At 34.4% G+C, this 25,910-nt stretch overlaps 1 protein-coding gene across 4 annotated transcripts in view; it reads left to right on the top strand.

Annotated features, from left to right (window-relative positions):
• frmd4ba (FERM domain containing 4Ba) overlaps positions 1 to 25,910 on the top strand; it is a 92,747-nt gene that overhangs the window by 43,412 nt on the left and 23,425 nt on the right. For all 4 annotated transcript variants that reach the window (XM_056460371.1, XM_056460372.1, XM_056460370.1 and 1 more), the window contains exons 2-11: positions 1,988 to 2,053; positions 2,226 to 2,320; positions 3,707 to 3,799; positions 4,039 to 4,123; positions 7,025 to 7,081; positions 7,503 to 7,525; positions 16,087 to 16,170; positions 17,186 to 17,251; positions 19,448 to 19,505; positions 19,809 to 19,895. In XM_056460371.1, the coding sequence (XP_056316346.1) occupies positions 1,988 to 2,053; positions 2,226 to 2,320; positions 3,707 to 3,799; positions 4,039 to 4,123; positions 7,025 to 7,081; positions 7,503 to 7,525; positions 16,087 to 16,170; positions 17,186 to 17,251; positions 19,448 to 19,505; positions 19,809 to 19,895 (714 nt within the window). The remainder of the gene's footprint in view (positions 1 to 1,987; positions 2,054 to 2,225; positions 2,321 to 3,706; positions 3,800 to 4,038; positions 4,124 to 7,024; positions 7,082 to 7,502; positions 7,526 to 16,086; positions 16,171 to 17,185; positions 17,252 to 19,447; positions 19,506 to 19,808; positions 19,896 to 25,910) is intronic.

The raw sequence follows: 25,910 nt of genomic DNA, 5'->3' as shown, positions 1-25,910 counted from the left end.
ATTAGGGCCCAGTGTTGTGCATAAAGGGCTTTCAGTTATGCAGCTGCACAGCCATTGTGTAAGAAAACATGATGTAAACCCTGAAAAATAAATATAAGCGTTGTAATAGACATGGCGAAGCGAACAATGTGTTCTTACAAATTCAGGTTTACATCAGTTCAAAAATCTTTTAGGCCTTCTTGTTAAAGTGCTTCTGTTCTTCTCTTTCTTTATTTGTGTCTGTTGTGTTTTCCCTTCTGTCCCATTCTAAATCAAATTCTTACATTTTAGATATATATTCTGTAAATGATAACAAAATTCATAATTAGGTTCACATATTTTGATTTGACTTTGTTGAATACTTTTAAAGTCACCCTGCCAAGAGGCTGCCAGGATCACATCTAAATCCAGCTGACTCTACACAGATCAGTCTTCCCAGTGGGAAAAACAATCCAATTTATTAACCCAGCATAAGAAGACAGACTCTCCTCACATCATTAAATTAGTGTTTAGAAGTGTAGCAGTGTTTAAAGCACTATTAGAGATCATGAAAGCGCATGTTTACTATATTTTAAAATGTAATCAAATTTATTCCTGTGACAGCAAACACTGTAAAAAGTTTATTGACAGAAAGTCAAGACAAATATCTTTATGCTGCTTTAACTTATTTTATAACTAAATTTAAACAGTTTTTTTTTAATTATACTAAGCTTAACTTAATAATTTTAGTCAGTTTGTTTGATGTAAGTTCAGATGACTAGAAAAGATTATTTGATTCAGCTAAAAAATTTAGGGCAGCATATTTTTTTACAGGGAATATGCATTTTCAGTTAGTCATCAGACCTTCAGAAATTAAGAAACAATTATTATTTAATCATTCATTTTATATTATTATTAAATAATAATTATTTTTATATTATATATAAATATAATGTATATTATTTCTAAACATAATAGTCTTAATAGCTCATTTCTAATAACTGATTTATTTTAACTTTGCCATGGTTAACTAGGTTAATAAAGTTTAGGCAGGTTTGGGTAAGCAAGTTTGCTTTTATTCTAGCTGAAATAAAACAAATAAGACTTTCTCCAGAAGAAAGAATATTATCAGACATATTGCTCTGTTAAATAGTATTTGTTAAGTAATTATAAAAAGAGAAAAATGCAAAGGGGGGTAATAATTCTGACTTCAAATGTATATAATATGTAATATATTCATTTATAATAAATGAATTTTTATTATATAACAGTATTTTTGTTTAAACTGGGATATATTTTATATCATTTTCTTTTATCACTACCGGTCAAAAGTTTGGGTCAGTTTTTTTAATTATTCATTTTATTTAATAATTTAAATAAAACTATTCTGTTCATCAAGACGGCATTTATTAAATGTAAAACAAAATGTTTCATTTGTTAAATATTTATTTATTAAATATTTATTTTTTACTTATTGTATGTAATTTCAAATGAAATTATTACTCCAGTCATTATTGCTTTTATTACTATTACCATTAATAATAATAATAATAATAATAATAATAATAATAATAATAATAATAATAATAATAATAATAATAATAACAATAATAATAACAATAATAATTAATATTAGAGTGATTTCTGAAGGATCATGTGACTCTGAAGACTGGAAATTAATCTTTAAAATCACTGGAATAAATTATTAAATTAAATTATAAACTATTTTTGAACAATTATCTTATAGTGCAACAACATTTCACAACTTTACAATTTGTGCTGTGTTTGATGAAGTAAATGCAGTCTTGGTGAGCAGGATAAGCTTCTATATTTATATATATATTTTAATACACATATATTTTATAACAATAATAGTTATGGTCACTTTATTAAATGGCTTGCTGAATAAAAGTATTTCTGTCAAAAATACTGACTTCAGGCTTATTCATTGCCATATTTTTTTATTAGTTATAAACAGATACGGAATATATTAAGACTAATTGTGTATGTATGTGTTTGTTTTTTCCAGATGACGGAGGGTCGGCTGTGTCAGGTGCTTCTCCTGGATGACCGGCAGCTGGAACTGCTGGTCCAGGTAAACCAATATAACTTATTACTCTAAATCAGATAATAAAACACATAATAATAAAATAAAATTATAATAAAATAAAACAAGATAACAAAACAGATAATAAAAGACAATCATATAAGATAATAAAAGACACATTGTATATTATTAACAGTAAAATGTGTTTTCACTTATACAGCCAAAACTACTGTCCCGAGATCTCCTGGATCTGGTTTCATCACATTTTAACCTGAAAGAAAAAGACTATTTTGGAATCTCCTTTACTGACGAGAGGTAAGTTAGTAAAGTGATTTGTTATCAGTGAATATAAAGTTGTATTTATGATATATTTGCTTTAATATTAAAATCTTTTCAATATTAAAGGGATAGTTCACCCAAAAGTGAAAAGCCTATAATTTATTCTCCCTCCACTTGTTCCAAACCTATTTGAGTTTCTTTCTTCTGTTAAACACAAATGAAAATATTCTGAAGAATGTTGCAAAATTGCTGACATTGACTTCCATACTATTTTGTTCCAACTATTAATGTCAGTGACGATAACCAATATTCTTCGAAATATCTCATAGCAGGTAAAAAAGTATTGAACGTGTCTCCTTTTTTCTCAGAAAATATATTTCTAAAGGTGCTGTTGAATTGAAATGTTTCTTCGATGTTAATTACAACCAAAGAAATCCATATACTGTATGCCAATAAAACAAACTTAATTAGTTTACAAATTAGGTCATGCGCAATAAAATGAAGTTACAAAGGTAAAAGTATTCAACACATGAATAAAGGGAGGTGTTAAAAGGCACTGAAAGCCCAGACAGCTGAAATCTCTTAGTAGTTCTTCAGCAACCCTCTGCCCTTCGTCATTGTAAATTAATATTAGCTTCTTCAGTCCAACTTCTACATTAGCAGGATGATGAAGATGAAACCAGGGTGGACATTTCAGCAAGACAATGATCCAAAACACAGCCAAGGAAACTTTCAAATGCTTTCAGAAAAAGAAAACCAAGCAGTAGAATGGCCCAGCCAATCACCTGACTTGAATCCGATAGTAGTTCAATACTTTCTCCTTGTGTCACTTCATTGTTATTACACATAACAAAATTTTCTGATTTTTTTTAGTTTTGTTTTATTCTTATGTTTGTATTTTTTGGGTTTGTCAACATCTCCTTTACAAATAATGTTCCCAGGAAAAACATGACATGTTGACTGCTTATTTTCCCAGAAGAAAATAAGTAGTCTGTAGTTTTTACCAGAAAAGAGAAAGTCGTACAGGTTTTTTGTGAACTATCCCTTTAATCATAGCTTGACTCAATACAAATACTTTTTTTTGCAGTAGATTTGTCAATTCTAACATTAAATTACACTATTTAATCCCTGCTAGTCACAAATAATTAGCCAAATAACTTGAAACTACTAAAATTCTGTCAGCTTGAAGAAAGACTTTAGAGCTACTTTTAACAAAGAGCTGAATGTTAGTAATCATATTTACATACTTGCTTTGCATTCTGACTAATGCTAATAACTTTTTAATCATTCACACAAATCACATATAGAATCATACATATTTACGTAATGGCCATTCCATCAAAGACAGCATTACAGCAGATGCGTGTGTTTCATATAAAACTTCGATCACAGTATTCAATTAGATTTATTGACATTCATCAGGGATCAGAAAAAGTGGCTTCAGCTGGACCGCAGGGTGCTGGATCACGACTTCAATAAAAAATCCGGACCACTCGAGCTCAAATTCCAAGTCAGGTTAGTTCATACTGTCTCATTTGCATAACTATTGTCTGTCCAACAGGGGGCGCCACCAGCACACCATGAGATATAATGGCGCTTTTTCAGCATGCAAAAAACCCACAGATTTATGATTTATCTTTGGGACTGGCAATCATTTCCTCTTATTCATATCCCCTTTCTATTTATATGCAATGTATGAATGACTTTGTGGTTATTAAGGGAATACATTTGTGTATGTGTGTGTTTTTTTGTAGGTTTTACATTGAAAGCGTTGCATATTTGAAAGACGCAACCACTGTTGAACTGTTTTTCCGGAATGCCAAGATATCTGTCTACAACGTAAGTGATCTGAGTATTAAAACAGTGTCATAGATTGAAGCAACTACTAAAATCCAACCTCTTTAAGTACACTAATTTACTGTTATTTTGTAGCAAAATTCATACTAAAGGTTAATAGAATAATTCCCTGTAGTTGTGTACTTTTATGTTTTCTAAAGCAACCGTCATAGATGGTTTTTCCCTTTCATTTTTATTTTGTGAGGCTTTAAAAAAGCTTGGCAGGTGGCTTCCATTAAGTTCTTTTTGATTACGGGCATTTACAGATGACAGCCCTGACACAGCAGGAAGCTGCAGGGTTGGCTGGCTCCTCTCTCGCTACTTTCAGCTGTAAAGGCTATTATTGAACCAGCAAATCTAATTTCACCTAACACATTTGATAAAGAAAGAAAGATAGCAGGAGTTTAACTTGCCCTCGAAGATATTGTTGTTTCTTGTGTCTGTATAGAAGCCATTAGAAATCACATAATTGAGAAAATAATCACATTCAGGGTTTGACTCTTGTGCTGCTTTTTTACTGGTTTAATAACAGAAAGGAAAGCTAAATGACATTTTTCACAAAAACTGAGGTAATAATATTATATAGGGAAAGCAGTTTTGATGTTGAGGTTGATGCTGAAATTTTATTTTTATAGGAGTCAATATAAACATTTAGGAGGTATAATGCATTTAATGTTTATTTATTTATTTGATATGGACAGTTTAAAGTATTTAGCATAATGGCAAGCTTGTAGCCAGCCTATTGAAAGGGGTGGTTCTTTTTTCTCAAAAAGTGCAGTTATTCTCTTCAATTTCTATTAAATTATGAGGTTCAAATACTGCATTTTAGTGACATTTTAAGCACTAATTATTTGCTGCATTAGTTTGTCATGTGGTGATCATAACCACACTTTTTTGTGCAACAAAAATATTTCCTATAGTTTTGTGCTTACCATACTATTTTACTGTAAAGTGTTAATTTAGAAATGTGTGTTTAAAATGTAAGTTATTACAGTTTCTTAAATAATGTTATGGGATTTGAATTTTAAATAAAAAATTTGGAATGAAGAAGAATGAAATGCATCATTAAAAAAACAATTAGGAATCTGTTAAAACTTATTAAAATTTAGCCTGTAGGTAAATAACAAACTGGTCAGCTCATATCCTCAGTCAAATAATTAAAAAATAAATTTCTCTTAAAGCCTTCTTTATTTTGTTATTTTCACAATTTATGACAATTTACTGTCAAAAACGGGACAAATGAGCACACAAAGGGGCAGCTACAGGCCTGAATAGTCATTATTTGATATTAGCTCTGTAATGTTTTAAATTTCACACATTCAAACATTTATTTATTGATTTCCTGAGGCTTAAAGCAATAGTTTTAGCATTCAAGAATGCTAATTTTTTTTTTCAAACCATGGTCCTTGGTGATACATAAAATGCAATTTTATAGTTACCAGCACCTTGAGAAGTAAAGAAGCATGTACAGGCAAAACAGAAATAACAGTACACTGAGTGAAACAGTCTATCTTAGCAGGATAATGAAGGTTATCTGCAGCATTATTATGGCAATGTATTGTCTGGAGCCACAGAATTAATTTTTATTCAAGCAACGTGCCTCTCAAAATGCCCTCTTTATTTGCATTATTTGAATCATCAGGGACCACGGTTACATCTAATATAAAAAATCACCTACATCTGCCCTGACGCTTAGCAAATAACAACAAAGTTTCTTCTGAGTTAGATAGTTTATAGTAGATATGTTAGATAGTAGATATTTGAACATTTACAGCTCTTATAATCAAGTATAAATATTTATATATTTTAAAAATTTTATTAATCAACACTATCTCTACTATACTATCTAATTTATCAGCACTGAGTTTTTGAGTAGTCCTGCATTCTCTTACACAAGTAGACCAGGATTTTATTAAAGTAAAAATGTAGTAATCAAAGTGTAGTATTGTACCATTTGTACTTATTACAGTTTTACAACAAGTACTATGGTTAAACTAAGATTAGTGTAGCAAAACCATAGCGAATTTGCGGTTAACTTACTATGAGTTAGCAACAATGTTTTTGTTGTTGTTTGTAGTAAAACTATGGTTCATTTTCATAAGGGTATAAAATTATGTGTATACAATTGCTATTCGTTTATTATCATTGTAAATGTTATTTTATATATATATATATATATATATATATATATATATATATATATATATATATATATATATATATAAATATATATATGTATTATAATATTATAAATCAACATTTGAGCAGTCTTTGTAGTATTCAGTGGTGTGATCTGAGGCCTCACGGGGCGCTGCATATGGCGTGATTGAGTGCTTGAGGGATTTTCCTCGTTGCTGTACAGCGACCCCATGTTGACTGATTAAACATCTACTCTTACAACTGTTGTTTTAAAGCCTCAAACTCCTTTCGTCGTTTATTTAAAACTATCCCTTTGCGGTCGTGTGGTTAAAACTGTTTATTTAAATCCATAATGTTTATTATCATTTTTAGCGTTAGCGAGACCCCAGAATAACTTTTGATGCACGTTGAAACACGAGAGCGCTGAACCTGCTCTCCGACTGGACCATGTCATTCTGGGGGTGATACAAGTTATTTGTTACAGTTATTTAGAACATATCACAGGCTATTGTAATGCTTAAAATGCTAAATATGTTTGTTGTCGTAATAATTTATTAGTCGTTTAATGATAATAGTGCGTGTAAGGTAGATAAACGGGTTACTTTTGTACAGACTCCCTGTGTCTGTTTACAAAGATGGTTTCGACCTCAGTGGAACCTGTGTGTGTATGGAGACGGTTGTTGCTGGGATAAATAGTAAGATTCGACCTGCCGAAAGCTTTACGAGTGTAGATTAATCATTTTTTCCTGTTTTTGTAAATTACAGGAAAACATTGAAGTGGAGAGTGAGATCGTGTTCAAGTTAGCTGCGTACACTCTTCAGGTGAGTATTTGAATCCTCTCGGTTAGTTTTGACAGACTCGCTGCGAGTCATTTTCATAGCAATTTGTATCTGAAGTGATTTACAGCTGCTTTACAAATAAACCCGATGAATCGCTATACAAACTACTGCATGTGTAGTTTTTACTTCAGGATTTGCATTATATTTTCTCTAAACTACAGTATGACGTTCCTTCGTTGAACTTTTGTGTTTTTGCAAGTGATAAGGTTGCAAATAAAGTGAACATTTCAACTTTTCATTAATTGACAAATGTTTTGTATAAAGTTTGGAGACGGGTGGTCTGTAGTGGATTGCACTCTGCAGTTAAGCTTCTTACCGCATTGACTCAAGACTCAAGCATGTGTAGTTTAGTGTTCAGTCTGAAATGATTCATCAACACAAACACTTTTGTCTGTTTCTTTAGGAGGCAAACGGAGACTATACAAGGTAAGAACATCTTTTGATTTGAAACTTGCGTTAGATCGGGGTGAAGTTTTTTTTATAGCCTTTAAATAATTATATCTTTGAATTTTATATATATATATATATATATATATATATATATATATATATATATATATATATATATATATATATATATATATATATATATAGTTCATATTATGAAAGCCACCTGAAAAAAAGTCTTATTGCCTAGTAAAACTTTCCTTCAATACCAGTATGGTACAGTTTACAAATGTAAAGTTTTTTTAAGCCTTTGAATAATTATATCTTTCAATCATGTACAGATATTGTTCAAAATTATGAAAATCACTTAATAAAAAGTTTATCACGTAGTAAAAGTAAAACTCAGTGTCAAACTTGATGAAAAGGTGTTGTGTCTATCCTTCCTTAGCTGTATAGTACAGTATGGTTCAAACTGTCGTTTTTTAAGCCTTTAAATAATGATATCTTTCAATGATTTATAAATATTGTTAAAAATCATGAAAACCACTTTAAAAAAGTTTATCACCTAGTAAAAGTAAAACTCAATGCGTCAAACTTGATGAAAAGGTGTGTCTTTCAGGGGCTTAGCAACCAGGGGGGGACGGGGGGATGCCCTCACTTTTAGAGACAAACCATTTAGAAACAGGTGATTAATAATTATATGAACGTATGATCTCATACAGCCGTCCCCCTCACTTTTAAAATGTCCGCTACACCCCTGGTGTCTTTCCTTTCTTAGCTGTATAGTACAGTACGGTTCAAAAGTGTAAAGTTTTTTTAAGCCTTTAAATAATTATATCTTTGAATCCTGTATAGATAGAACTTAAAAAATGTTTCTCACCTAGTAAAAGTAAAACTCAGGTCATCAAACTTTTTTCCTTCCTGAGTAGTATAGTACAGTACGGTTCAAAAATTAAATAGATCTGTGTGAATGAAAAGGGACAATATTAAGTCCACTAAAATGACCTTGGATCCAAGTTTACATAAATGCAGTAATTGAAAGTTAGTTCTGAGAAAATGTTAAGCATCAGTTTCCTGTGCAATGACATGTATGAGTAATGTGGATAAGGTTTTCTAAGACATTTATAAAGTCACTGCTAGAAAATATCTGTTTTTGTCAGGATCAAAGTTATTTTTGAAATTGCTATTAAAATTAGCACTTTCACTATAGATTAAGCGTTATGTTCTCACAGTTTATCTTTAGAAAAGTTGATACAGACAACAGCAAGTGACAGGCGTAGAGGTTACAAAGTTGCTCTCTTGAGATATTAAACATTTATTACAGCTGTAAATGACATACAATTCAAATAAAACAAACATGTTGTGTTCATGAGGTTTTGAATGAAAACAGCATTTTTTTTCTTTTAGTGTGTTTTATGATTGAGTTCTTCATCTGGTAATAAATCCATGATGATTTGAACTTAAATGTCTACAGCTAAAAAAGAAAGGTTAGTCTCAATGTTCAAACTTACTATCAAATATTGCACTTGATTAAAAATGTCACCATATCATGCAAATTGCTAAAATCTTAAGTTTAAAAATGACACGCTCTCTGTTTTGTAGCTAAAAAAGTGTCTGTCCTACATGGTCATGGAATTGTGTGTTAGCCAGTTAAATCCATCTAAAGCATTTTTAGGTTAATGTTTAGACTATGTGCCTCAATGTTTTGCTGTGAATCCAGTCCTAGTTGATCATTTCCAGAAGGAAACATTTAATGTGTGAATAGGATTGGTCATTATATCTGTTGTATATATGCTTGGCTTGAATATTCCAGCATTTCAGGACTGTTGGCATGTGATCTCTGTGTAAGATGGAGCATAATTCAGTTCAGGGCTTTTCATTGCTTATAAATGCATTGCCCTTTTTCTAAGCACATTACAGTCGCTATCCCAGTTGGCATTTTACCGTGTCCTCCGTTCATAAATTTTGAAGAGGTTTACGTCAAATGATTGGTTGCTGTAAGTAATGGAATTCTTCATCTTCTCTGTAAGCCTGTTTTGATTTTTAGCAGTGAATGAGCATAGGGATAAAGCAATCTGTTAACGTAACACTAACAAATGAAAAGGGTCAAAAAGGTTTGAACATGTGTTGGTCAGTCTTTTCCAACGGCCTTGCAGCTCATTATTGAAAAACAAAGCTTGTCCATTATTGAGCATAAAGCAGCAGAGGTGTGTGCAAACAGTCCCTTTTTACTCCGAAAATGTTTACCTTGCGACAACGACTGCCTTTGTTTGGCACCGGGTAGCTTGTTAAAGACCTTGTGAAATGGACTGACAAGCTTTGTTTTCTTTGTGGTGACGTGTTACTGTCAAAAGGGACGGGAAAGGACATTCGAAAGGTTTGATGTGAAAATGGGGGGTTGGAGTACGCAGGTGGCATTAAAGCTAGTTAGTTGTAAGTAAGTTCATGCTGAGTGCATTTTTACTTTTATAAATATATCCTGGGACATAATTAAGCTGTGCGGTCAAGCTGTTCTGGTAGCAGTGTGTCATTACTGATAGCATAAGTGCATTTAAGATACAGCAAACCTCTTCTCTTCCTCTGGTTTCTGTTATTTCCATGTGGATGAAGTCTCCCAGATCTCATAAAGCTTGAACGGTTGCATTTGGAGGCCCAGGGCTTTAAGTTTATATAGGAAGTTCGAAGACCCCCTCCTCTTTCCATATAAACCAACTACTCATACTCTCTCCTCTGTTAAGACTGCGTAGATGTTGGGTGAAAGGGAGTGGAGACATCTCCCGTTGGCAGACGATAGGGCGTCATGCAGGATGCTGATGTCATCTGTCTGCAGTTTATGTCAGGAGCAACCAAGCAGGGGTTCTCCCTATAACATCACCCCCGTATGTTCTGTGGTATGGAAATTTAGGAAGTGGTGTTTCTTTTCAAATAAAAAAAAAGAGGTCTTTACTGTTCTTAAATGGTTTTACGATAATCCTTGATCCTGTTGAACCTTAATTCTAAGCAGAAGTCACCTTTGGTTTCCAGGACAGTGACATCTGTTGGAGTATACTGTGCAACAGTTGAGTTCTGGAAGTAGAAAAGTTTCATTTTTCTTGATGGGAATGTGTATTAGCGGCTCAGTGGTTAGCACTGTTGCCACACAGCAAGAAGGTTGCTGTTTCGAGTCTCGGCTGGGTCAGTTGGTGTTTCTGTGTGGAGTTTGCATGTTCACCCTGTGTTTGCGTGGGCTTTTTCCGGGTGCTCTAGTTTCCCCCACAGTCCAAAGAAGGGCATCCGTTGTGTAAAACATGGATAAGTTGGCAGTTCATTCCACTGTGGTGACCCCTGATAAATAAAGGGATAAGCCGAAGGAAAATGAATGAATGAAAAAGTGTATGAGCTAAAAACTTTTAAGAACAGAGAATTCAATGGATTCTGAGGTTGTTATTTGATGATATATGCTTTTATTCATGCCTTCAATTCACATCAGTTTAATTTATTTATAAAATAATTGTTTTACAGCTACATTTATCGTGAAAAAATCAACATTTCCATGGTGACGAACACACACAAACCTTAATCAAGGTTCTGGTGAATAAGTCATGTCAAAAGAACTTAAAGGGAAAGCCCACTCCTCAAGAGTTGCTAATGACAAAGTCTTGATTCGAGTCTCCCTATGCTCTTAAATACGTAAATATTTGTATATTTATGCTTATAATTAATATAAATAGTTTGCTTAATATGAAAAAAAAAATTTCTATTGATTAATTCATATAATAAACAACTTTAAATGCATAGCTTTAACAAAAATTAGCAGAACAGTTTCAACTAAAATCTGAAAATATTTAATGTGTTGTCTGTTAACTTGTATAAATACAGTGTTCAAAAATCTTTTAAACCAGTTTCATGCAAGAGAAATGCAAGATTTTAAAAACCATACCATTGTAACATGAAAACTACGAAAACACTATGTGCATGCGTCTTATGTATTCAGTCTATAGGGATTTACAAGTACGCAACCAGAACGACAACTGCTGACTATAGAACTATAGTGTGCTTTCACTCTGTGTTTCTTTACAAAGTGACATTGGTATCTACTGACCTAGCATGAATAAGCTTTTGTAGTAGTTTTTGCAGGTCTGTGTGTGAAAGAGGACTGTTTGACAACATTGTCACCTGTACATAAACTTTGTAGTTCATGGATCTCTTATAAATATACCTTTTATATTGTAATTTGCAATTATTAATGTCATTGTAGTTCTTTCCTTTAGTAAAGGGCACAATGTTATACCTTTCTTGTTTTATTTTTATATATAGTTTTTATAGTTTATTTCAAATTAGGGCTGCACAATATATTGTTTCAGCATCGATATTGCAATGTGCACATCAGCAATAGCCACATCTCAAGATATGGAATGTTTAGCCTGAATTCTAGTTGTCAAGGAGCCATAGAATTGTATTTAATCACTGTATTTATACGGAATTTATACAATTTATGCAAAAAAGAAAGAAAGTTTCACTTATGTATAATTTCTGTCTTGTTTCAAGTCCAAACATCTACATTTCAAAGTGAAAACATGTTTGGGATTTTTTTACTTATCCCACTGGCAGATAATTTTACTTGTTTTAGGAAAAAAAAAAACTCTTTAATTTTGACTTATTTTTTTCTGAAGTTCAAAACAAAACAACATTTTTACTTTATCTTAGAGTTTTTAGATAATTGTACAAGAAATGATACAAATCAAAGTAAGAATTTTTTTTTTTTTGTATCGTGTTTATTAAATTTCAGGACCTGAATACTGTTAGGCTCCCTAGAACATCATGAAATAATGCTGTTCAAACTATCTTGGGAAACTATTCATATTGCAATATTTATCACAGAAAAATAAATGAGTGCAATCTCAGTTTTTTCCAATATGATATATATAAATTATTTAATGTGGTGTTAACATTTCTTTGCATTGAGCGTACTAAAAAAGCTGACACATGGCTTTCATTCTTCTATGTGTTACTTGTACTGGGTTAAGCGTTTGCCCACCCTTCCCAACTGTTTGATAGTACAGACAACATAATGAATTCCAGATTGCTGACAAGGCATTGCGGTCTCAAAGAACCAGCTTACTGTATTTTACCACATCATCAACCCAGCCTGTTAGATTTATACCTTAAACTTATCATAAATCGCTGAACAGCAGAACCAACTGGCCTGGAAAGGGAGGAGCGCCAGGGTATATAGTGGTGCTTAGTCAAGCAAGGTATTAACTTCCTGATAACAGGGCTAGAAAAGGGTTTTACATGTTATCCACTCTGTAACCTATTTCCTTTTGTTTTCAACTAAATTTCAAAGTATTCTGACTCCGATGTTGTAGTGTTTTGCACATTTAGGTCAGTTCTTGCCCCTTTGTTTTCTGAGTAATTGCTTCCTGTAAAAACAATTTCGCCCACTGCACCCTCAACAGTTTTGGAAAAGATTAGATCAAAGATTGCTAAAGCAGATGAGATGCATGAAACCCCATGACATGAGGGTTTATAACACCACTGTCCTGTTTGATGAATTTAGGTGTTGTGTCTTTACTTCCGTTGTGATAGTGCCATTTATGCCTCATTTGCACTAAGCGGTACAATACAGTACAGTACAGTTCAGTACGAGTCTCCCAGATCAGGCTTGTGTTTCCACTGTCAACAGTACCCTTACTTTGTAGTAGTGGTGTATGCCAGAATGTTGCGATTTGACGTCATTCTCGCTTGAAGACGAAAGCTGTACAGGCCATTTATGTATCACATCTTTTGTACGCTCATTTATTTCAAATATATGCATCTGGTAACCATGTGCAAATTAAGAGTATAATGGCATGCTCCTTTTCACAAATTTGAATTGCCCCATAAACAACAATATACAGTAGCACATATTACAGCAGATCATGTTCTTGTTTCTTGGCATGTGGCTGTTTGTCACAAGAATACGCCAAGCTTTGTTTCGTGTTTCGGCTCTGCATTTCGAAATTCAGCCTCATGGTTGGTTGATCCCCTGGTTTGTTGCATGAACTGGTGATGATTCTCTGTAAACAATCGCATTCACCAGGAAGTCTAGCTCCACCTGTTGTTTAACGCTGAGGTCAGACTGCACGATTTTCATACTGTATGACTATCTGGGGTAGCATTCCGTCGCTGCTGTGTTTCCACTGCAGGATGGATTGGCGACAGTCATTGCATGACTTTACAATGGGAGAATCACCGACAACTTTGTCTCTGTCCACACACTACGTCTTGCAACCAAACACCAGCGAGAAGTGACCTGGAAACAATGCAAGATCACGCAGTGTATCGTGGGGTAGAAAACCTGGGTTTTGAAGGAAATTAGAAGTTTCTCCTCAACTTTTTCTTTTTTCGACCCGGTTGTGATATTGCTCCAATGACACGTCAAACAGACACAGGAGCTTCTGCCAAATTTACACTAGTTTTTCCTCCATTTCTTGGGTCCAAATAGACCGAAAAGAAGCCCTTTTAACCACTCCCTCAACCTCCTGCTGGCCTGCAGGTACCCAGTAGTGAATGCTGCTCTCTCATTGGCTGTAGGTAATCGCCGATGTTATTATCAATCAGAACACATTTCACACGGCATGATTTGAATCATCAACAGCTTTAGATATTTAACGTGTCAATTGCCTCATTGGCGATTCTCTTAGATGGCCTCTTTGATAGTTCACACTGTGTGATTGTTACTCACATGAACGAGCACCGATTTGCCTGTGATTTCAGGCATTTGTTGGTGATTTCGCAAATCCCGTTGGTGAGTCAAAATCAGGGCTAAAATCACGTAGTCTGAACTCAGCATAAGGTACACTTGTGAAACGATGGTAAAAAAAGTGGTACAGTTTGTATATTGGTAACTTTGAAAGTGTAAATGTACTTAAATGCGTACCATACTGCACAGTGTAAATGCAGTTAGATTTTGTGTGTACTGTAGCCTGATGTACTGTACCTCCTAAAAGTGTTAGTTAATGCTAAATGAATAATTCTGTCATCATTTACTCGCCCTCATGCCATTTCAAACCTTTATGTCAGTCTGTCATCCATGAAGTACAAAAGCAAAACATTTGTTTAATGATGCCAGTGCTATTTTACATTTTCTTTGTGGTTCAAGGAAAACGGTTGAAAAAAAAAATTACTTCTGTCATAATTGAATGGCACTTATGCGCTGTATGCTGAGATCACAGATATCAGTGTTGAAGTAAAAACACACATTCTCAATCTCTTTCCTCTGTTCGTGCACAAAACGTCTTGCGCACCCTCAAATACACACTGCTCAACTGCAGATTTTCTCGTGCACTCTCAAATATTCGCTGCTGAAGTGTGATTTAGTGCGTTTTTGTAACGAGTATGTCTCCAAACATTTATTAGATTTGCTAGGAATATTTGTGAATGTCTCCAATAGACCTACAGAGCGGCATTAATGCATCCTGAAGTAAAGTGAAACGGCTATAAACTGCAGCAAGATAAAGTCATTGTATGCAGAACTATAGACCTTTACCTACAAATAAGTATAATTATGGAAACCGTGTTCATCATAACTGAAAGCTGCATCATGTTTGCTGGCTTCACGCATCATGCACCTGTCAGTCAGTCATTCAGCATGTCACCTTAAAGAGTTAAACAAATAACGCACAGCACTACTACGGTTACAGAAAAGTTTGCGCTGTTATAATTCACTTGCCTTTTAGTATGTTTTGGTGCAATTATAACCCACTATTTAAAAAAAAAACGGCTGAATGTTTTGAATAAGAAGCTGTAATGTAGCCGTGGTGGGATGATTTTTGGTGTGGCGCCCCACCATGGAAGAATGAATGTAGCGGAAACCATGTATTAGCTTAAGCACTATCAGTTACTTTAGCATACATTTATAATCTTATATAGAAAACTTCTTTAAATGCAGGTCAGCCACAATTTTTGTGGTTTCTGAATAAAAGGAACCAATCATATTCATTTGTAATTTAAACTCTGTTTAGTTATTAGTTTTTGCAATATTATGCCAACTGTATAAAAAGAATTTCCAGCATCAGGGCAAATGATAAAGCCACTGTTCTCCTAAACATCAAGAAGCTCTAAAAGAAAAAGATTCAAAGATCAGTCTATCAGTGTCATCAACTTATCTCTTAACATTTCGATTTCTAAAGAAGGATATCTGCTTCAAACAAACCTCATTGTCTTTTTGAATCATTTGTTTTGTCCTGTCAAGACTGCCATTTAGATGAGCTATTTGTGTAGTTCATTCAGGTCTTGCTGTATTATTGTGTAGAATGCATTCATTTTCAGTGAAAGGGAAAAGGTTGTATTAAGTTGTAAGATTTTGCAGTAGAGAAAGATATTGGAAAATCTGTTCTTTTTTCTGAGTTTTAAGTAACAGCATGACTGTTCATAATCAGCAAATGTGAAAATATAGTAAATTTTCTAATTTCGATTGAGGTTATTAGTCTTGTTTCTTTAGAAAATATTCAAAAATGTTTTGAAATGAATGGTTATTAACACGTCAAACTATGACTATGTTTTATATTAAACGTTTATTACTGTTTATATTCAAGTTTATAAACTTTTAAAAAGTTTTCATATGTTTCCATTTTTAGTGATGAAAGCACAAGATCAGCCTTAAAAAAGATTCCAGCTTTCCCCACTGCAGTTTTAAAGGAGCACCCGTCATTAACATTCTGGTAAGACAGCATTTTTGTTTCTGTAATGAATGCAGGCAAAGTAACAGCCATTTTTGAAACTATATTTAATAGGAAATGGTGCAACTTAACTTATGTCGTATCTATTAGGATATGATTGCATCTTGAAAAGTGGGTCGATAGTATATAATTTGTTAATATTATAGAGTCCAATGCAGCTTCTCTTGCATCATTCAGAATTGATGTCCATTAAAAATATTAATGTATGCATTTTAATTTGAGATTTTTTAAGCACATTTTTTAGTATGTAAAACTCAAAAATGTGAATGCATATGCATCTGGAGTCTCAAAGCAGCTATTCTTTAGTGTATCCAGGTGTAGTGTGCAAGCTGCAGCCTGTTTATTTCAAACAAGCCTTGTTAATTAACTTGCTTGTTAATGATGCCTGGCCTCTGGCTTGTGAAGCCCTAGACGTCTACATGTTGATGTCTGCCACCTTAAAAGGATTGATGTGGCAGCTTTAATCAATGGCTATTGAATGTGGTGCGCTGTAAGACAGTAAACCAGTTAGCAGACAGCAATTATTGAAGTGTGCGAGTGAGAATGAGTATGTGCAGAAAACAGCTGTGCATTAGTGCAAGTGTTTAAGAGGCAGCTGCATGAGTCAGTGCATAAGCAGCTGTGTTCTTTTATATATTACATACAAATCGCTTCTATATTACAATTCATTTTTAAATGAGTGAGTTTCTTGTGATGTTTATCTGTCGTATTAATTTCATTTCTGTTGTCTCGGTAATAGTAGACATCAATGAATACCTCCAGTGTTTGAGGAGCTGGTTATTAGAATAATTGCAGCAAACAGTTTGTGTGTGTGTATGTGTGTGATTCACAGTACGTCCAGCCAGATGGCATTTCACACATGGGTGCACCTGGTGTAATAGTTAAAAGTCTGACTAGCCACGTCATTTAAATGGCACATTCACATGTTGGTCTCATGCTCAATTACTGTTATGTTGCACTTGTGCGGATGGTAATGGTTCTCTCTTTTGCCCTCTAGTGAAGATAAAGTAATCGAGCGTTATAAGAAGCTAAAGGGACTCAGCCGTGGACAAGCTATTGTACGGTAAGCAGTCTTCGCTCACGCTTGTTTATAAAACAAAAAGCATATATCCCTCCATTTTTGTATCTAATAATTCCTGTTCATAATAGGGCTGGGTGATTTGGCCTAAAATCTCAATTTCACATTCATTTATTCATTGTCTTTCCGGCTTAGTCCCTTTATTAATCTGGGGTCGCCACAGCGGAATGAACCACCAACGTATCCAGCATATGTGTTACGCAGGGGATGCCCTTTCAGCTGCGACCCATCACTGGGAAACATTCATACACACTTATTCACATACATACACAATAGACAATTTAGCCTACTCAGCATGTCTTTGGACTGTGGGGGAAACCGGAGCAACCGGAGGAAACGTGCAACATTAACATGCAAACTCCACACAGAAATGCCAACTGACCTAGCCGAGGCTCAAACCAGCAACCTTCTTGATGTGAGGCGATCGTGCTACCCACTATGCCACAGTGAAGCCTAAAATCTTGATTAATTGAATATTTTAACTTAATTATAATTAATGAACAATTAATGAAAAATTGCCCTGATAGTTGGTGGATAAGTGCTGTACAGTCAGCTGGTTTATACTTCTGCGTGCTGTTTGTTTTGGTCTGCGATAACACCTCCGAAACACTTGCTGGCATGGGGTTTTTATGTTCTTCTGTGTCGAGTTTCTTTGCGAGTGTTTTGTTTTTTCTGAACACCACCTAGTAGTACAAGTAGCTCAAACTCACTCATTCAGAAGCAGGAGCTGGAGGACGTGCAACAACTTTAAACACTAGGTAAACACAAAACAAAAGTCTCCACACTTGTAAACACTCGCTCAAACAGGCTCGCTTCTCTTCTGTGGCTTTCCCCACTCCCCTCACTCGCCACTGCTATTGAGCCGACCAATCACAGAGCTTGCACTACATGTTGTCGCGATGTGTAGTTACATTGTTTTGAGAGCTGCACATCGGTATCAGCCACGCTCGCTGAGGCTGTGCCGGACCATCCGCATGCAATCAACACAGAAGTGTAAACAAAGTAGGGTCACATGACTTCTCATGCGGTAGGGAAAGTAATCGAAAAAATCCACCTGGAAAAATTTCATCAATTACAAGTTCTGAATGTCGATTTCAATTACTTTGATAATTCATAAAATTAGTAAAAAATGAAAATTTTTTGTTTTGCATAAAAACAGTAACATAGACAGCAGTATTATTATTATATTATGAGTAGTGCTGGGCAAAAAATAATAATATATCTGTGTGTACTGTGTATATTTATTATCTATATATAAATACACACATGCATGCACATATTAAAGAAAATAGACATACATTTAGATATATTTGTTTATATTTAGATATAAAATATATAAAATGTAAATGTCTATGTAACAAAATAGTTTTGTTTCTATCACATATACGTAATAAATATATGTAATGCACACACATAAACAATGACAAATCAAACTTTTATTTGTATAGGATTAATCTGTGCCCAGCACTAAATCTAAGTAATGTAGGGTTTCATTAAAATTTAATAAATCGTGACCTACAGTATATATATGAAAACAGTGAGAGTTATTATGTAGACTTGCATTACTATAGATTAATTAAAATGTTTTAATATTCTATAATTTATAATTAATATACTACAATGATACTTTGTTTTGCTGTAAATCAGTACATTGTTTATGATAGGCCTCTTAAATTGCATTTTTATTTATAGAATTTAGTTTTTTGTATCAATGTAGAATCATTCACATAATCATCATCATCATCATCATCATCATCAAGTATCAAATAATATATATTTTTTTCCACTATCAATTAATTGTACATCTGACATAAAGACCTCAGGAAACATAATTACAGGAATTGCGAGTTTGAGCCTGTAGCCTTGCCTCTGATTACTGCTGCACAGTTGTTTGTGCAAAAGACGAAACTGGGTATTTAATTAGACCGCATTACTGAAAGTGACTGCCTAACCACACCGTCCCACTTTATTTTTAGTCTTTTGGGATGAGACAAGGTCATTTCTGTTTGCAGTCATGTATTGACATTGTCCATCACTGTGAAAGCACTAGTAGAAATCAATAGTGGGAATACAGTCAGTGACACGTTACAGATGGGTTACTATGGTTAAAATGTGTTCACCCTTGCATTTATCTTGTCTGAAATTGTGCTGTGCTCTTGTTTACTGTTTTAACTTCAACAGGTATCTGACCTTAGTTGAATCCTTGCCTGCATATGGAGTTCATTACTACAAAGTGAAGGTGTGTGGTTTGATTTATAATGTGTTATTTGAGGAGACAGAACTAGACGCTATAAATACTGAAGCTGCCGTAATTAATTTCTTCCTAACTTGATTTATGGTTTGTTAAATTATTAACTGCTAGAAAAAAAATGTATGTGTGGTACAATTAAAATTGAGCTTGGTTCATTAGAAATGTCTCTTGAGATAAAATAGCTGCTGCTGTATGGTTGTGTAGGCTGGATCCATTTGATCTTTTTATTTTACTACTGTTCCCAGACAAAAGCAGTAATTACCTTCCCTTTTCACACATTCTCTTGCACAGGACAAGCAGGGACTACCGTGGTGGTTGGGGATTAGCTATAAAGGAATCGGACAGTACGACCTGCAAGACAAGCTCAAGCCACGAAAGGTTTGCTGATTTGTTTGCTTTGTTTAGAACAGGGGTGCCCCATTTATCTCATAGGAAAAACCAAATATTATTGAGAGTCATCATGGGCCAAAGATACACATACCAAACTAAACTACAAAACATAATCACATTTACAACACAGTAGAGTTCAATGCTGAATACACTAGTCAAGCAGAATCTGCCTTGGCCTTGATTCACTCAGTAAATTCTCTGCATTATCCTCTCTCTGTCAAATGTACATTTTAAACTAAATCTGATTCATTTACACCATTTAAATCGAAATATTTAATTTCATACAGCTTTCTTGTAGCTTAACAATAAAATAAACAAATAAAAGGTTACATTAAATTTGAAATTACAATCTCTAAACCAAATCAAAGGTTACCATGGGCAAACTTTGGCTTGCAGGCCCTAGTTAGGGCATCTGGTTTAGAAGGTGTTTAAAAAAACTACAGTGATTAGAGAAAAAAAATTTGGGGTTTAAACTAATTTTGTTTCGGGTTTTCAGAAATGTAAACGTTTCACAGAAAATCCATTGCATATATGCGTTTTGATATGTTAATATTTAAATTTTTGTATACTTTAGACGGGAATTATTTTTAGTAATATATTTTAGAGCAGTAATCACTATACCGTGAAACCGTGATATTTTTATCCAAGGTTATCATACCGTCAGAATCTTATACCGGCCCATGCCTAGTGACAGCAGAATGTCGGACAGTTCATCCAGGATGTAACGCTGGATCTCATCTCACTATAGTTGTTAAACGTGATATATTGATTCATTTTGTCTCTATCCAACGACTCTTTTGAATCTATTACTTGTTCTCAGGTAATGGGTTTTGGCTGAGCGCAAAGATAAGTTAATATATTAATTTATGTAACCACGTACACTGATTCTGCACATTAGAATGATTACTTGCCCTTACTTCCTATATTTTATAAACTTAATTTACAATATACTTTTATAATTGCCATTATTGATTATTAAAACTGATATTCAGCAAAAGGCTATGTTTCATTTTTAGTGTCTGTTAAGTTATTGATATCAAAATGAAAATAGGCAGTACCTTATATCGTGTTTTAAATTTATTGTTAAGAAAGTGAAACAACACTATTTCCTATAAAGATTTACCCGACGTGAGTAACGTCGGGTAAAAATCGCTCCGAAGTGTGCTCGCTCGCTCGGAACGATATTGTTAGACCGCCTGCTCCCGTTCAAATTACACCAGAGTTAGAAACCAGAACCAGACACCAGAAATCTGGTCGGGTCTCACGGCTCCCACGGTACAGCAGCGGGAATGCAGACCTCTAGTTCGTATTTACCACGTCTCCCTTCTCGTTCGGTCGAAACCCGAAATACTGCCAAACTGCAGAGGCTGTGTTCTTTTTCGAGACCAGGTCTTTTGGTGCGCGACTCGCCATCTTATCTCACCTCGACACTGTCCCATGATGACAATCACGCATACCCATTTTTAGGCATTAAATAAATAATATTTAATACTTGTCTCCTATATAAGTGCATTGTTTTTTATGACGGTATAACGTTATTAAAACTGATACCATTGCTATTACGGCCCAAGCCCATTATTTACTTTACCACACTTGCTGTATATCACCATTTGTTGTTTGCTTTTGCCATCTCTTGTGGAACATCAGCATATTGGTGTGCCCGAAATCTCAGAAGTTGCTAAAATTGTGCAATATGCATTCCCTTTTCTCTTTAGATACATGGAAGTTGCATTTTTTTGTTTTTTGGCATTTTAATAAAACTCCAGATTTACCACATTTCTAGCCTTTGAGATATTAGTACCCATTTCCCTTCTTTTTAAGAGGAGGCTTCTATATTTCACCCCAACCTCACTCATTAAAGTGTTTGTTAATTGGCATCCATTACACCAGTGCTTTGTAGAATGCATCTGGGTGTGTATGTGTATTCCACCCTGTGCCAGAGTGTTAATGGGCATGTCCCACTCCGTAACCCTGCTGCATGGCTGCAATGAACACCAGCCCCTCCCTGCTGGAGGGTGTAATTATGGAGCTTCATGGGGAGCAGTGATGGGCTGCAGAGACAGGAACTGGAGAGATGCCAGCAATCTGATGTCTGAAGGAGGATTTTGTCTGTTGATGGTGCCCCTGTCTGCTCATCTCTTGGAAAAGCAAAGATCTTTAGGGAGTTAGAGAGTAAATATTGTGCTTTCTATTTTTATGTTTCTTTTCTTTTTTGTGTGTGGATGGTGCAGTAGTGTAACCAAAGTATACACAGTCACGATTTTACAAGATACAATGTCCGAAAAAAGATAATAAATCTGGTCATCTTTTCTTCCATCCCCTCTCTCTCTTTCTTTGTGTTTTTGCCACTCGACTGAGTATTTTTTTTAAGTACACTATAGGCTCTGTCAGAGTGCAACTCATCTTCTGGCCAGTATTGATTGTGTTTCCTGCCAAGGAGGGTAGTCTTTGTGTCCGCCCACCCCCCAATCTTCTTCCAGCACGCCAAGCTCATTATGCAGATCTGATCGCCATTGTGCATTTCACTCAGCCCAGACAATTGATCAAGCAATAAAACACAATTAGCTTAGCAGGGGGCCATAGAGGATAGCGAGGGGTCTCGCGGCTGTAACTCCTCCGCATACAGGAGCAATCGGGGGTGTTTGCTATTAAAAAGCTCTCCAACTTTTTGTTTAAACTTTCCCGGGCTCTGAACCGATGCCACATGAAAGCAGCAAATGAGGTGTACTTTGTATTGTTGCTGATAAAGGAACATTTTACTCAACTTATTAGATTTTTTTCACCCCAGTTTTATCATAGTTATTTATACTATTATTTTAACTACGTCAATATACTTGCCAGATGAATTGGTTATTGTTATTTTTTGTGGATTAAATGCTATGTCCTTGAACATTTTCCAATGTAGGGTTTTTTTTTTTTATTAAGAGGTAGGGCTGGGCGATTTGGCCTAAAATCTAAATCTCAATGAATTTTAACTCAATTACAATTAAGGAATGATTATTTGATTTATTTATTTAACAAGTTTTGTACAGTAAATAAGCTCGCATATTACAAGTGAGAGATTTTTGAATAAGGGGTGCATTGCTTGATTTTAATATAACTGAAGGAAACACGCACTATCTGCAAACTATGATTATGTATTGAACGTCAACGCTGAATAACTGAAATTAATACACACATTGCCTAAAACCAACAGTCTCTTTTTTTCTTATAAAAAAAGTGAAAATAAGTAACTTGCATATTTGGAAACACACTTATTTTTAGTGTTAAATTTTTCAAATTAAAAGTAGAAAATAAGCACTATCTTTTCTAAATAAAAAAAGCTTGTATATTCTGTAAATAAAAATTTTAACAGTGCATTTCTTGAATCTTCTGTAAACAAATATTTTAATGTAAATAACAACTTTTTTAACAACTGTCAATGTTGTGCAAACTTGCAATGTGTCGTCAAATTTTTTGAGAGGTGCATGAAGGCTGCGCCAGACCATACCCATGTGTTTGATGCAGAAGTATAAAGTAGCCTTAATAGAGCGGGGTCACGTGACTCCACGCATTAGGGAAAGCAATTGAAAAAATTGACCTGGAAAAATAAGATCTGAATGGTAGGTTCTGAATGTTGATTTCGATTACTTTCTGATTAATTGCCCAGCACTACTAAGAGGTTTTTGCTACACATCATAGAAGGGAATGTTGCATTAGTTTTACTTCTAGGAGGAAACTGGTTCATTTGTAGCTTTTTTGCTATTTTGGTTTGCGTTGATGTCGCTGCTTGTGACGAGGCAAGTAAATACAGTATATACGAGAGACTGACACTGACTTGGCACTTGATTAGTTTATGAGAATACATGCTCTTATCCTATAAGAAGATGCTTGGCTTTACTTTTCATGACAACATGCATTGATTCCATGACAGTCTGTTAAGTCTATTGTGAGGTCACATGATGATGATGATGATAATAATAATAATAATAATGCCTTACGTTTATTTAGCATTTTTTGGACACTCAAAGTGTTTTACACATTTTTTGGAGGAATCTCCTCATTTCTACCACCACTGTGCAGTATTCACCTGGATGATGCGACGGCGGCCATATTGCGCCAGACCGCACACCAAACACCAGCTGATTGGTGGAGAGGAGACAGAGTGATGAAACCAATTATGATATGGGGATGGTTAGGAGGCCATGATGGACAGAGGTCAGTGGGCAAATTTGGCCAGGATGCCGGGGTTAAACCCCTACTTTAAAAAAAAAAATATTGTTTATTTTTTTGAAAGACATTTTGGGATTTTAAATGACCACAGAGAGTCAAGACCTCGGTTTAACGTCTCACCCGAAAGACGGTGCTTACTGAGCAGTATATAGTCTCCATCAATATACTGGGGTGTTAGAACCCGCACAGACTGCAGAACATGCTTGCACAGTACATACACAATCAGCAAACAGTTTAGAAGGAAATATGATGGCTGCTTGCCTGTGCAGAACACGCCACCTTGATGTTTTGGTGTTACATTCATGGATTACAGATGGTTATTTTTGCTTTGTAAGAGTTAAGCATGGGATAAATTATTTGCTGTATACCCTGAGATTTTGAGACCATGTATTGAAAACTAACAAGTGCTAAAATATAATGATCCGATAACAAGTGACTCCTTTTATAAAATAAAATGGCAGCAGTATTATTTAACAAATAAATTCCCATTATATTGGATGAAATATTCTGTAATTTAGAGATACGGTGCTCAGCATGAATGAGTATTTTGAAAATGAATATTTTTATCCATTTCTCAGTGAATATAAGCAATGTGTTTTGCTGCATTTAAATAAAACAGATTCATTAAACAGATATATTTATTAAAAGAATATTCTAGTCACCGATCATATTTAGAAATTGAAAGATAATACAATTAAATTCAAGCAAAATATAAAAAAAAAAAAATTACAACCTGCAAAATTTCAACTAAGTTTTTCTATTTTTTGTTTCTCTTGACTTTCACCCCTTTTTTAAATTTGTATTTAATATTTTTCTATAAGATATAAATTAGGGTGTACTAGTTTTTATCCCATTATCGTAAGTTATTTTATTAGATAAGCTCCAGATTTGGTGTCAGTGCTTACTAATCTAATGTATATGCACAAATATAATATTGTATAGCTTCCTATTTAAATATGAATTTATATGATAGATTGTGGAGGGGTGTACTTATATATGCTGAGCACTGTATAGCCTGTTGTTTTCTAAATTTAATAACTGGCCTTACTTTTATATTGTTATTGTACGAAGGCCAAATCAAATAAATGAAGTAGTTCCTGTAAATATTGACTTGACGTGATATTGACTGTATTAATAATCTCTGAACATCTTAGCAACAACTCAAAACACCAAAACATCAAGGTGGCGTGTTCAGCACAGGCAAGCTGCCATCATATTTCTTCCTAAACTGTTTGTTGATTGTGTATGTATGAGCACGTCTTGTGTCTGAGAGACCAAGACGGATAGCATGTTTGAGTCATCTTTCAGAGCTAATAATCACGTCGGGTTGTCTGTAAATGGGCTGATGACAAATCATAGTCACACCAGAGATTTCAAGACTGCCAGATCATTTAATATTTGTTGTTCTGTGAGCTGCTTTCATTATAGACTTATCTTGCCTTCAAAGCAGCAGCACTTCACACATGAGTTCATGTTTGATTGTGTGTATTGGTAGTGTCTGGTGTGGCCTCATTGCTAAGTTTAAAAGAAACAGACCTTTATCACTTAGGTGCCATTTATATTAATGTGTTTCCCTTTTAAAACAACAACAACAACTTTATTGTTGTTACGTTACACCTGGCGTCTACACTACTACTAATTTCTGACATGTAAAAACTGAGTATTTTGAAAAAGCTGAAGGTTCTTTTGCTGGTGTTATGTTTCAGTATAGACTGACTGAACGTTTGAAAACAGAGGCATGGCAAGTATAAATGCCGGCTGAATAAGCGCATTCTCAGTGAGCATGATTGG

This window comes from Danio aesculapii, chromosome 6 (assembly GCF_903798145.1).
Source record: "Danio aesculapii chromosome 6, fDanAes4.1, whole genome shotgun sequence".
NCBI classification, from domain to species: Eukaryota; Metazoa; Chordata; class Actinopteri; order Cypriniformes; family Danionidae; genus Danio; species Danio aesculapii.
Note: the sequence above shows the minus strand (reverse complement) of the source record. Positions and strands in the feature narration are given on the sequence as shown.